The sequence below is a fragment of the Dermacentor variabilis genome, chromosome 4 (genome assembly GCF_050947875.1).
Source record: "Dermacentor variabilis isolate Ectoservices chromosome 4, ASM5094787v1, whole genome shotgun sequence".
Taxonomy (NCBI): domain Eukaryota; kingdom Metazoa; phylum Arthropoda; class Arachnida; order Ixodida; family Ixodidae; genus Dermacentor; species Dermacentor variabilis.
Window position 1 is genome coordinate 3032604 of NC_134571.1, and position 13928 is coordinate 3046531.

Below are 13928 nucleotides of genomic sequence, written 5' to 3' on the forward strand. Positions count from 1 at the left end.
TGTGGCAATGCAACATTTTGATTTCTCATATATCCGCAGATTATGAACCAATCTGAAAAATTCTTGCTGTCTGATGGTACCCGACAAATTATAGCGTATGAGAAAACGAGCAATTGCATGGCACCTCTTCAAATAGTATTTGTCGTATGCCTAGACGCATCTCTCAAGGAATGCTTTCTCACAAGAATTTTGTCAGTGCGCTATAGTAACACGAGTGGTCAAACATTACCCTGCCCTCAAGCTGCGCATTCCCCCTTAACTTTTACATGGTGTGGCCAACACTATGTCATGCCTCCTTCAAGCGGTGGTGCAAGTGTTGTCTACTTGTGGTGGATCTGAACAGTGTGTGTTCCTGCATCTCTTTCCTTCACAGATTTTATTGTTAACGAGCTACACCAAAATTTGAAGACGAGTGTCGCGCGGTGTACGCAGATGTGGTGACACTACGCACAATGACCGCTGTTTTCTTCGTTTGTTTTATAGCGCGACGTGAAGCTAAAAGAGACAGATGCTGCCGCCACAGGTGTTTGCCGCATTGCTGCATACGTATATGCAATGTATAAACTCAAAGTAGCTGTTCCTGGTATTCTTCTTGTTTGATAGTTGCCCGATAACATGAAATTATCTAATATGTACGTTTACCATTGTCTCTATATTGCACTCGTAAGATTTCTTTGTAGTCATGAGCGGAAAAAGAAACTGCTGCCACCGTTTTGTAAATGTGGTGAAATGGGTAATTTATACTGTTTTCAAAGCTCAGGGAAGTGGTGCCGCTATGATTGGTAGGAATGCACATATTTAAAACCTTATAATAAATTACTCACTTTAATCGGAGCCCTTAAATATGTCTCTTAATGATCAGAATGACCTGCTCTACCGACTCAGTATGCTTGTACAAGACAGTCAAGACTGTTTTAGGATCCCTTTATGAACCATTCCAGATCAGCCTTTGGAGCAGGCCGAAGCTTTAGTACAGACTCTTTCAAAAGGCATTCCTACATATCAACAGATTTTTCATTATGATGATGCAGCCCAAACATTGTGAGCTTGCCTCTTGCATATGTTTGCTGTGTGTATAGATGATATGTTTGCATTTGAAGCCAGTGAAACTTGCTCCTGGTGTGCCACACCTAGCTTCTGCTTCAACATTGGAGTATTGCAATTGTGTATGACTTTCCATTATGAAAGGGATGTGTCTTGAAGGCTGTGCACCTTCTTTGATCGTCTGAGGGAGCTGCATGTGTTTTAGAACAGAAATTCATCTCGTAGCATATTTTGCAGAACAATAACAATGTTCTTATGGCTATATTTTATGTTTCAGTTGCTGACATTGAAATGGAAGCTGCATAATGGTTAAGCCAGAGCCACATCATTCCTGCTGCCATCATCAAGTTCTTTTTTTTTTCTTATTAAAATGAATATTCTGCGATATTTTTCTTCACTGGTGTGTTTGTCATTCGTGCAGTGTGCATCTTGCTTAAAGGGACCAAAACACCAAAGCTCATGTGAATCTGTAAGCGACCCACAGCAAGCTGGCAATATTTTGGCACATTCGTTGCGGTAGAAAGTTTCTATTTGATTTTATTTTTTGATTTTGCATTTCACTTGTATAGTATGTGGCGACACTGATGATGGCAAAACAAAGTGTGGTCTGCATAATCAGTGCGCATGATATGCCAGTAGTAGTTTCGGTTTCGCATGCAGGTTTGGCAAGCCTCTTGAGACAGTTTTTGTCAGCGTTCTGTGGTTTGTGTAGTTTTTTATCTCACGAGTGAAATACTTTTGGGCTTAATGCAACAGCGACCGCGTCTACCATGCTACTTTATCGGTTGCCACAGTGTGCTGACCGGAGAGAGTGGCACAGAGCATATATGGTTTCGGAACGTGTTGTAGCAGACGGCTCAACGGTGGCCTTGCACTTCTTGTCCCTGTACAAGCCATGTCAAAATGATGGTTGCTGTCATTGGGAACACCATTTATTGGCCACGAGATTGCACGGAGTCACTGCCTGGTAGACACTGGCTGACCCGCACATAATGTGGATTGCTCATTGCATCGTCTGCTAGTCCTGACTCGTCTACATGTGTGTCTATTGCACGTGTGTATGGCATGAATATCCTCTAAGGACAGTTTTTGTGGTAGAAGCACAGTCGTGTAGGCTGGATCTGCACCTGCTCTTTTGCCACTTGGCGTTATGATGTTGTCTTCGCTCCCTAATAACGTCAGAGGGCCTCTTCGATTATCCATCCCTGACAGTCCCGGACTGCCTGAAGCGGTGTTTTCTGCCCATGGGCATTGCATATGGAGCATCTCCGGCAGCGCTGGACATTCCGGGATGACAAATCGAAGAGGCCCAGTGAGTGTGTGTGTGCCAAGTGTGCGAAGGGCGATTGTCATGCTCTCCATTTGCCACTAGACATGGGCACCCTCACGTGGTGAGGGTGCTGTGAAGATGTGAGGGTAAACAAAACCATGAGAGTGGCTTGTTGGTACATGGTTATACGAGAATGCCAGAAAACTTGAAAAAGGAACAATTCAGAGGCAAATATAGACAAAGTGACATGAAGGTGGCTGGACTAACAGGTGATCTTTATTCTTGAAAACAATGTCCCCCAAGTCCACATTGAACATGCACAAGGCACAACATATCCTGTTAATGGTAATCACCTTGTGTCTTGCCGTCTATATAGATAAGGTGATTGCCGTTGATGTGATATGTTGTGCCTTCTGCATCTTCAGTGCAGACTTGGGGAAAGTTGTTTTCAAGAATAAAGATCACTTGTTAGTCCTGTCACTTTTTGTCTTTGCCTCTCAATTTTCAGGTTTGTTTGCATTCTCTGAGTTAAATGAAAAGGCGATTCGTTGTTAAAGTACAGAAAAGTCACTTGCATCATATGTGAGGTGGGTTTAAAGTCTAAAGTTTTGAAGTGCGCTGACAGGAAGTCCCTCTAAGGCAGATGAAGACGTATATGCACTCTGGAAAATTCAGCTTGGATAACATGTTCCCAATATAAGTGGCATTTCGTATTTCTAGAAATTTAACATTGCCGTCGGATGGTTCACCACCATGAATACAAGGATTAATTTGTTACGCGGCGCTTGGGCAAGAACGCGAAAACCATGCAGTTGAGTATAATTTTGGTGAGTGAGCCCTGTGCAAAAAATATATTTTGTGTGTGAGTAAGTGAGCTCTATTTTGCCAAGCTAAACACAAACTCTCAGCTGTATTCGCGATGGGGACGGCACTATGACACTGGATACATCGCACGAGTGCATTAAAAAGAAATCAAGCACAGTAATGCGCCGCCCTGCGCCGCAACTGTGATTTTCCCCACTCCTTTAGGAATGTGCGCCTCCACTCTTACTTTCGCGCAGTACCGGTAGCGAAAGTCTGCACTGGTGCCTCCCAACCACGTAGTGGCACAGCGCTGTGTCGCAGGGGAAAAGCCTTTATTTGAAGGAATGAGGGGTTTGTAGTTTGGGGTCCACGTGGTTCAAGGCTCCCATTCTTGTGGAGGTGGATTCCCTCAGTCCAGGGTGCCTTAAGCTGTTACTGGCCAACAGCTCCTCCCACCGCTCCACACTCGCTTGGTCTATAGGGGGCAGTCCGGGGATGACCCACCATGTCCAGGTGGTGTGTAAAAGCGTTGGCTTCTCTGAGCACCATGGGCAACGTGCAGGTATGGTGTTCTAGAAGGGGGTAGTGGGCTCAGGAGCCGTAGCGCCCTATGCATTGCAGCGAGGCGGCGAGTGTGGACGGCACGCGGATTTCGGTGGCGGCGCTGTAGTCGCGTGGGCTGGCTCCCTCCGCTGCTCCGCCATAGAATAAAGTGCTTCGCGCGCTTGTTCATGCGGGCTTGATTCGCGACGTTGACTGTTTTTTGGTGTTTCAACCTACCGTTTCGCGCGCAGTCGGCCGAACACGTGAGCAGTAGGAAGGTCGAAACGTCAACGGCAGCGACCCTGCTTCGCTCCCGGCTGTGAAACAGGATATAAGTGGAAAAAAAGAAAGCAGCCGTCCTTCACCGCGCCGAAAGATGAATAAACACGGCGAATTTGGGAACGCAACTTGCACCGCCAAGACAAAAAACTCGACGAAGCGTGTGCGGTTTGTGTGCGAAACACGCTAAAAGAGTAGGTGGATTTTTAAGCGAGTCAACTGCAGATGGCCTAAAGGTGACGATATCTAGCGCATTATCACTGCTGGATTATCTTGTCAGCCAGGGATTTAGGTATGTTATGACATCCAGGTTAAGCCAGGATTCGCTGGAAAACTTTTTCGTATAGTCAGGCAATCATGTGGGTCTAATGTCCACCCAACACCAACGCAGTTTCTAATTCTCGTTAATCGCCTATCCTTTTATAACCTTGCGAAAATAGTACGCTCAGGCGATGCTGACCTTAATGGAGCTAGTGGAGAAATGAGTTCTCTCCTGAGTGCGCAAGATGCTCCAGCTTAATAAGCCAGGGCTGCTGCAATCGACCATCTCATTGAGGAAGGAAACCTAGCTTCAGCCGAGCGCATGCTTCGTAGTATTCCCACGTATTCCTGCTGAGCACAGAGAGTTGGTGGAGCAGAAGAGCGACCGTCTAATACATTACATGGCAGGGTATGTTGCTCGAAAGTTTCTGAAGTGTTATGACTGCATGTCTTGCAAGGCCTTTCTTATGGAAACCCCCAATACGGAAAGTAGAAACTCTGAGTTCACTGTAACATGCGACAAGGGTGTTATATCCTTCGCTGGAGCTTTTCAGGGCAGTGAAGAAGTTGGAGGACATCTTCACTGTGTTCTTCAGCCGAGAGAAACTCTGCAGTGACAGCATAGTGGATGTAATGTTGCTAGTGAAGGAGAACTTCGGCTATGCCTTAGGCTGCAGCCAGCACTAATAAGATGAGCTCACAACAGAGTTGACCAAGTTCTATGCGCTGACCAGGCTGCACTTCTATGTAAAATGGATCAACCAATCGCGACAGGAACGGCGTAAAAAGAAATTGCACGCGAAGATAAGCCGTTCCTCATAGTGCCTGTCTCGTAGCAGCATGCACTTTCAGAAAGGAGTAGCTGCCCATCTTTCGTACCAATAAAGAGTTTGTGGCTACGACGAGTTCTCTTTATTTTGCTGTGTTACGAAATTTCGCTATCCCTGGTAACCACTACGACCGCATAATAGTGACATCACCATAGGATTAACTCCCTAGCTTTCAGTGGATATATGCTTTCGTAAACAAAATCGCAGGTAAAGGAATAAAACCTCATCATATCTGGCCTCTGTTCCGAATGTGTTAGTACACGCGCCGCAATTGTTTGGCTCACTTGAACTTGTGAATGCAATTGGGTCCTGACGTGTAGAAAAATTGTTAATGGCAAATGAATTAAGCAATTTACCCATTCACATATTTACCTCTTCTACGGTGTACGCGAGCTTTTAGTTTAGAAATCAGTCGCATCGTTGTGCGGCCGTTAGTCTGCACTCGTTGGGTCGACTTTATTTTCGCGCAAGCTTGAAGAACGTCCGTCTTTCCACCTTTCTCTGCGCCTTGTCTTAATTTTAGAGGAAGTTTTCAGAAAACATGCTACGGAGCTGCGCGCTTTCTTTTTTCGGCGTGACACCAAGCGCACACGGCTTTCTCTACGTTGAAAATGCTCAGTTTCGCGTTCCGTACAGCCCATGCTCTAGTGGCGCCATCTGGCGGCGTCGACGTGAGATGCCACACCCGCAGGCTCTCCCTGAGCCACGGAGGAAGGAAACTAAGGAGAGGCCCTGACGTCACTCTTTGTGAAGCAAAAGTGAAGCCGGAAGTTGGCGTTGCTCATGGCGATGCTCCGCCTTTTGGGCCACCCTCCTCTCTTGTTTGCATCTTTCGCGAAACCACGCCGCGCTGCGCGTGGTTTCGCGCGCGGAGCGCGCACGCTCGCGCAACATCCGGCAGAGCACGGTGCAGGTAACACAGCGCAACAAGACACGGCGACTAACGCAAACCCACCCACACAGCGCCTTTGCCACGGCACGAAACCTACCAGAGCAACACGTGTGAGCGCGCAAAACCACAACAACGCCGCCATTGTGGCCCAAAAGGCGTGGCCATACAGCAAAAAAAATTAAAAAGCAGCAAAAAATGAGAACCTACTACCTCATTTCCGCCACACTTTTCTCTTAGCGCGCGGAGGGGGTAGGGCCTCTCCTTAGTTTCCTTCCTCCGTGCCCTGAGCCCACTACCCCCTTCTAGTTCACTAAAGTGCAGGTAAGCCATTCAGTGCATTTCATCAAGAATACGTAAGTTGGGGTACATGCCAGTCTGGATTAAGCACAAAGTGACGGCCTCCTTCTTTGTTAGCTTTTTATGGGGAGAGGACTATATCTGCCTGAATCCCTTGTAGTACCGCATGAACCGGAATATAAGTCGAGATTTTTTCTTAACAACAGCGAGTGAAAGTCGCCCCTCGTCTTATATAGCGGCCATTAGCGGAATGTGAGTCGCAGTCTGGCAACCCGCGGCAACGTTACTAGATTAGGGGCGCTCACTGAGGAAGGAAACTAAGGAGAGGCCCTGACGTCACTCTTTGTAAAGCAAAAGTGAAGCCGGAAGTTGGCGTTGCCCATGGCGATGCTCCGCCTTTTTGGCCACCCTCCTCTCTTGTTTACATCTTTCGCGAAACCACGCCGCGCTGCGCGTTATTCCGCGCGCGGAGCGCGCGCGCTCGCGCAACATCCGGCAGAGCACGGTGCAGGTAACACAGCGCAACAAGACACGGTGACTAACGCAAACCCGCCCACACAGCGCCTTTGCCACGGCACGAAACCTACCAGAGCAACACGTGTGAGCGCTCAAAACCATAACAACGCCGCCATTGTGGCCCAAAAGGCATGGCCATACAGCAAAAAAAAAAAAAAAAAAAAAAAAAAAAAAAAAAAAAGAAGAAGAAGAAGAAGAAGAAAAAAAAAACAAATAAAATAAAAAAGCTGCAAAAGAAATGAGAACCTGCTACGTCATTTCTGCCACGCTTTTCTCCTAGCGCGCGGAGGGGGTAGGGCCTCTCCTTATGTTGAATTACAATGGCAGATCCAGATCAAGTTTTTCTGCTCTGTATGGAGCAATCCTATTCCAATGGCAGAATGGGAGCGTGAGCTGCGTGTTCCCATGGCAGACTGGGACCAGCCGCTGATCCCGGATTGCTCCGTGGAGCAAAAATATTTGCTCCGCCGAAATCGGCAGATTTGACCGGAAGTCCTCGTGACGTATTTCCTTTACCCGCCTCTGCTTCCTGTCACGGTCGCCTGTTTCCGGTCGTGGGTAGCTATGGACGACATAGAAAACGTGGACGGCGCTTCGCGCCGTGCGATTTTGTTCGCGCTCCTAGACAGCTCCGACCAGACAGTACAATTTCCAAGTCGAGTGATGATTCTTCTGACACGGACAGTGAAATGGGGTGATGGGTGGCGCTTCCAAGCGCTTGTTCCTTTCTCTATTCTAGCGCCCTCTTACTTGATTTTCCTGTACTAAGTGCCCCCGCGGGAGCGCACGCATTCCCTTCGCAGATATGGTGTGCGCACATGAGAGCGATCTCGGTCGGAGTGACGCGATCCGGCCGAGCGCTCGCGATCTACCATTGGAATTCAACATTAGTTTTCTTCCTCCGTGGGGGCGCTATACATTCCGCCATTTTCTTCGGTGCGTGACGTAGGCGCGACGCAAACAAAATGGCGCTGGTGGCCCCGTTTTGCTTACGTAACGTGACGCCAACTTGACGTTTCGCCTAAGAAACTGAAATGAAGGCACTGAATGTAGCGTTATCGGTAAAGCAAAACAGTTTTACTCCACAGTAAAAGTAAGGCAGCTATCTCAAAGCGCATGATTATTCTGTCGAAAACGCTTCTCGCTTCCGTCGTCTGCTGCGTACAAGCCGTCGTCTGCTTAAATAGCTAGGATGCGTGTCCCCGGAAAATGGAATGAGTCATCGCATGTCGGCGCCAACGCGCTTGTTTTCTTGCTTGAGACGACATACGCGACCTATCAGTGGTGATGCGCGCACGTTCTAGGCAACGTTATCGCTATATCGTGAAACGCAAGCGACTCAGCCCGACTCGGCTGGCTGAGAAACGGCCGAATATCACCGATAGCGTTGCGCGCGCCAGAGATATCCACTAGCGCGACGCTAGCGCCGGCGCTACCATCTCTTGTTCGTTTCGCTGGTTACTCGCACCGCGGGAGGAAACTTCAAGGCGCCGCCTTGCGTACATTTGTTTTTATAAATTAGAAAGAGGCCGTTGTCATAACTTCTGATTGTGTGAAAAGGCAATTATCTTGATTACAATACAAATGCAGCAGTGAAAAGTGGACAACATTGCCGAAAGTTTGCTATGTTCAGCCAATATTATTTCGTATAAACGCGTTCTCTTAAAAAACGATGGCCCCAAACACAAATGCCAACATCACCCGAGAGCGATGCAAATACTATGAGCACGCGTTATGAACAAAAGATTTTCGGGGCGCCAAACTACAGGGAAAATGTGGCGATACGCATTCCTCTCGGCTGCCATTGCATATGGCTGCTCATTAGCATAATTTGCGCGACTCGTCGCAGCAATAATTATGGCGGAAAATCTCGGCAATGGCGGCCCAGCGCAACGTCACACATCGTCAAAATGACGTTTACGAAACAGCCCTTCCTGTGACGCTCCTCACGAGATATTCCTTCAGCCAATCAGCAAGCCGGCATGGTGCATATCTTGGATCGCCACCACATATTCGCGCAATTGCAGATGCACTGCACTGGCTTCTGCACGCTACTGCTCACATTCTTTTTGAAGCACTAACATCACAATCTATCTGCCAAGGACCAAAAAAATGTATTAGTCCACAAAATTTGCAGCTCGACGTCACGTTTCGTCATCTTGATGAAAACGCAAAATTGCATTTTGCAATACTTCCGTTTCCCGGCACAAATTTCAAAACACGTGACCTCTCGACAGCCAATCAGAGAGTAAACATGGCGGATAATGGCGGCCGTGCAGCCGCCATTACAGTCAACGCTCTTAAATTCGTTGATTACAGTGTACTATTCTAGTACACTGTACCGCCATGTGTGTCGAGAATTCGCACTTTCCAGCGACTATAGGGGGCGCGGAGAACGTTTCAATATGGCGGGGATAGAGGTGATGGAGCCTACACGAAAGCGTGCGCGTCTGAAGGTGCAGGCGGCTCACGGGCCTCTAGTATCTCTAAGCGCGATCCTTGACCTTGCTAAGGAAACGCAGAGATGTGTTGTAGAAGGAGAGGCTGCGTTTAACGCTGGCCATATAATATGCTGCGGTATACGAGCGACGACAAGCGTGGCTGTCGAGGTCGAGTCACTATGCCTGCAGACAAGCGCCGTGAGAGGCCCCCCGCATACTATAAAAGTTCAAGTCTGCAATGAAACCGGCGCCGTAAAGGTCAGTATTTCACCTTACGTTTTTTTAAAGATATACGTGATGTACGAGAATTGACACCAAGCAGTTAATTGGTAGCGCTCGGATGTAAACAAAGCGCAGTACCCCTCATGCCACTGCATAAAATAAACGTTGTGTGCATTGATGACGTTATGTGCATTCATGGCTCCCTGCAATGGCTTATTTGTGGAATGCTTGTTAAGAATGCCAGGTAACACGGAAACATTTCAGTAGTGCCGATTTAGAAGCTATGAGCGAGACAATGAGGTGTGTCAGCGCGCCCCGTTTCCAGCATGATTAGCGTTTTCGCGTGCTGTACGGCGATTTCGCCAAAGTGCAACGCGTTAAATGCAAATTTTTTTTACTTACTTCTCGGGCTTAAACGCGCAACTTCGTCGTTCTAGTGTCATAAAAGCACCAATGTGTTGTTTTCGGCTTCCTGAATTCAATGTGCATGTGGGAGCCTACGCATTTACCCTGTAAATAATTAGCGCGGCTTTAAGGTCGTTTGCGTGCTTAACATTGGTTTGATTGTTTTCAGGGAGAATGCACATGCAAGGCCGGTCTCTCGGTCAATGCAAACATTTGTTTGCCACTTTGATATATTTGAACAGGTAAAACTTTATACATCATGTGTTTATTTATTTTCATTAGTTGGCTTGCCTGTAATGTGCACCAAGTGACAGTGAATGTGTTTACCTTATGTCGAACTAAGAGTCACATTGTAAAAGGCGAACATAGAAGTCAATGGCAATGATGCCTTTTCAATGCCATCTGGGGCTTGTTGTTGCACTCGGAACTGAGTTTCAAGAACATGTTTCTACATAGCAATCAATTGAGTATGTGTTGCTTCAGTCACTTCAGGTGGGCACAGGCTGTATTTATAACCACAGAATACCCAGAAAGTTTTTAAACGTTCTGAGCTTTTTTATTTGTTTACTGTAGGATTTTGATTCTGAATCTGCTGTAAAATATTGTTGATGTATAACTTACTAACACGGAAACAAAGGATGAAACAAAATGGAACCAATGTACACAAGCGCTAACTCAAAACTGAAATGGTTCCCGTCTGTCTCATTTTTTTTTCCGCACTACCAAGTTACATCATAGAATTCCAACTAGCCCCATAGCGACACTGTTAGGAAACATTTTCTTGAATCATATGAAAGATACAGAAAAAAGCGAAAACACAGAGTATTTCAGCAAGGTATGTTTATTTTGATGTACAGGACAAGTGCCACTTCCCTGGATTCATTGTCATGCACGGATGTGCAACAACAGTGGGGACGTGCCAGTGCCGCCAGCATCTACAAGCCAAGGCCAATTAGTTTGTTTTGCCACGTCGAGCAGCTTCAACCAATAAGTGTCCCTGAAGATGTTCAAGCCTTGATTAGGAAAGAACTTATTGATGCAGTACCAAATTCTGCACTGGCAAAACACAAAACTCGTGCAAGAAAGTCAATCCCTTTCACTAGCAATTTGAACATAGTCCGCGCCATCGACACAATTTTCACACAAGGTTGCTACTTGAGAGAAAACACAAAATTTTCATTTTTTGAATCAGTGCTAGATGGTGAAAAAACTACTGAAAAGGTTTACTCTTGAACATCTCAATGAAAATGAAAAGAGTTTCTATCTTCAAAATGTGTGCCTCTCCTATGCCAAAGCTAGGGAAATATGCCGCGAGACAACTGATCAGTCATCCACTCTGTGGCACAGCGAAAGAAAAAAAAAAGAATTACTGGAAGCATCTGCAGAGAACTCTACACGTTTGAAGAAAGAGGTACACGCAGTTGGGAAGCAAAGCTGGACAGGCTGTACTGCAGGGAGCCTTTCAAGGGAAATGAAGCCACAATGTATGGAAAAGACAATGAGCCTCTTGCACTTGAAGAGTACGAGAAGACTCATAACGAAAGCGTGAGCAAGCTGGGACTCGTTGTCATTCCAGGTGTTCCTTGGCTACAGCCCGGATGGAATAAGTGAGCAGAGGGGAACGAACATCTTGCTGGAAGTGAAGTGTCCTGTTCTAGGCAAGCACTCTAGCATACAAGACCTTGTAAATGCTAAGAAGCTGGCATTTATTGTGTGTGATGGAGAAAATTATGCATTGAGACGTGCTCACAAGTATTATTCCCAGGTTCAACTGGGCATGCTCCTCCTTAACATGAATCTGTGTCATTTTATAGTATGTTCGAAAGTCGAGAGCCTTGTCATTCATGTGCCGAGAGACACCGAGCATATTCAGGCACTTGCTTGTAGACAGGCTGCAGTATGTCTACTTCAAAAGGGTACTACTTAAGCTTGTGCAGATTAGCGAGGCTTGAAAGTATGTTGGTGTTCATAGGTTTTTTTCCTTGTTGATCACTTCCATTCAGTGGGAGGGGGGATACTTAGAAGAAAAGCTATTCAGTACTTTGTAATATTTACGAATTGCAATATATTAAAAAATTATGGGGTTTTACGTGTCAAAACCACTTTCTGATTACGAGGCACGCCGTAGTGGAGGACTCCGGAAATTTCAACCACCTGGGGTTCTTTAACGTGCACGTAAATCTAAGTACACGGGTGCTTTCGCATTTCGCTTCCATCGAAATGCGGCCGCCGTGAATTGCAATATATGTAGCAGCAATTAAGCAATTGGTAATTTATATTTACTGTTCAATGTCTGCTAAGGAAAGTATAGCAAATTGTGAGAACTGAAATGGCAAGAGTTTTTGAAGCATCGAAGAAGCAAAATGAGGAGTTCAAGTTTGGTTCTAGGTTTTGCAGCATATGCATAAATGGCCACCTGCAAATTTTGCTTGTATTCTGTCATTTAGTGCTTTTGGATGTCTAGTCATGGAGTTTCGTTTTTTACTCTACAACCTGTGATGTTTTCTCTGCAAATGACACCTTTACAAGTGTCTACAGTGCACATGTTGCAAAAAAGAGAAGAAAGCTGTTGATCTTCTTTTTTAAGCAACTATTTATTTTGCATTCTTCGGAAAGCTAGTCACACAGCAGCTCTTAATTCCTGAAGAGCTTGTTTGCAGTCACTCTAAAGTACTTGAGCGAATATAAGTAGTTTTTTACTTGAAAATTAGTGCTTCTGTGTTTAGAACTGGTCCTTTGTACCTGATATACTTGGTTGCTTTATTTTTTGCTTGTCAGTACACGTATCACACCTATAAACATACCACAATAAACATTCCTCCTGTAAGTGTGTGTCTGTGTTTTGCTATCTGATATTCAATATTTACTATTTGTTAGAAAATGTTGATATTCGCCCTCCTCTCAACTTTCATATGTCTCTTAACTGAATGTGTACACATCACTTCCATTTGTATAGGTTGTCTGAAAATAAATGTATGCCACATGCGAGGCTCTCGCATGCTCGTATATTTGCCACCTGCTCTCGGTTCACATTCTTCACGCCTTTGTGGTTGCAATGCCCACAAGTTCACAGCTGTACTTAGTCACACATTGCAATGTACACGACAAAGTGATGAAAAAAATAAAAAAATATAACCATCACGCCTATTTGACCCAACAGCGCATACTATAGACAGTATGTATAATTGAACAGCTGATGATGTCGCACAAATTAAGTGGAAAATACACCAAAAGAGATTGTTCTGTTAAAGTAACATTAACATTCGCCAGTTTGTGTTCCGTTAACCATAGCAATATGTGTCTGATCAACACTGATAGGTTAGTGAGGGCTAGGATTCACCTCAATTTGAGCAGGGAAAGATTAAAATTGGTCAAGAAGAAACAAGCCAATCTAGATGCAGTAAGGGTAAAAGCAGACCAATTCAGGCTGGTAGTTGCAAACAAATATGCAGCCTTAGAACGGAGATGAAGATGACATAGAGGTGATGAGTGAAACCGTAACGAGTCTGGCTTCAGAGGCAGCAATTGAAGTGGGAGGCAAGGCACGAAGGCAACCAGCAGGCAAGCTCTCCCAAGTAACAAAGGACCTAATAAAGAAGCGACAAAGAATGAAAGTGAAAGATAAGATAGAATTTGCGTAACTGTCAAAACTGATCAACAAGGCGAACATAAGTGATTCGAAATTATAACGTGACAAAGACTGAAAAAAGCCGTAAAAGATGAACGCAGCATGAAATCAGTGAAGGAAGCTTGGCGTAGGTCAAACCAAGATGTATGCACTAAAAGATAAGCAGGGTAATAGCACCAGTAATCTCGAAGTTATAGTAAAAGCAGCAAAAGAATACAAATGGGTTGGAGCACATGCCAGATCCTGGCTGGAAGCTTACCATTAGCATTAAAAAGAAAGGTGTACAATCAGCGCATTCTACCGGTGCTAACATATGGGCAGAAACGTGAAGACTGACAAAGAAGCTTGCGAACAAGTTAAGGAACGCGCAAAGAGCGATGGAACGAAGAATGTTAGGCATATAGTTAAGCGACAGGAAGATAGCGGTGTGGATAAGAGAGCAAACAGAGATACCGAACATACTTATTGACATTATTAGAAAAAATGGAGCTGGGCA

At 45.6% G+C, this 13928-nt stretch overlaps 1 protein-coding gene and 1 long non-coding RNA gene across 4 annotated transcripts in view; both read left to right on the plus strand.

The window, feature by feature from the left end:
- The window catches only part of rept (RuvB-like helicase 2 rept), a 118541-nt gene extending 117100 nt beyond the window's left edge, over positions 1-1441 (plus strand). For all 3 annotated transcript variants that reach the window (XM_075687960.1, XM_075687962.1, XM_075687961.1), the window contains exon 11: positions 1322-1441. In XM_075687960.1, the coding sequence (XP_075544075.1) occupies positions 1322-1350 (29 nt within the window). In that variant the 3' untranslated portion in view covers positions 1351-1441. The remainder of the gene's footprint in view (positions 1-1321) is intronic.
- Positions 1442-9151: 7710 nt separating this feature from the next.
- On the plus strand, positions 9152-12813 carry LOC142578580 (uncharacterized). The gene is made up of 3 exons (XR_012827259.1): positions 9152-9435; positions 9974-10046; positions 10662-12813. It is a non-coding gene; the product is annotated as an uncharacterized LOC142578580 (long non-coding RNA).
- Positions 12814-13928: the final 1115 nt, after the last annotated feature.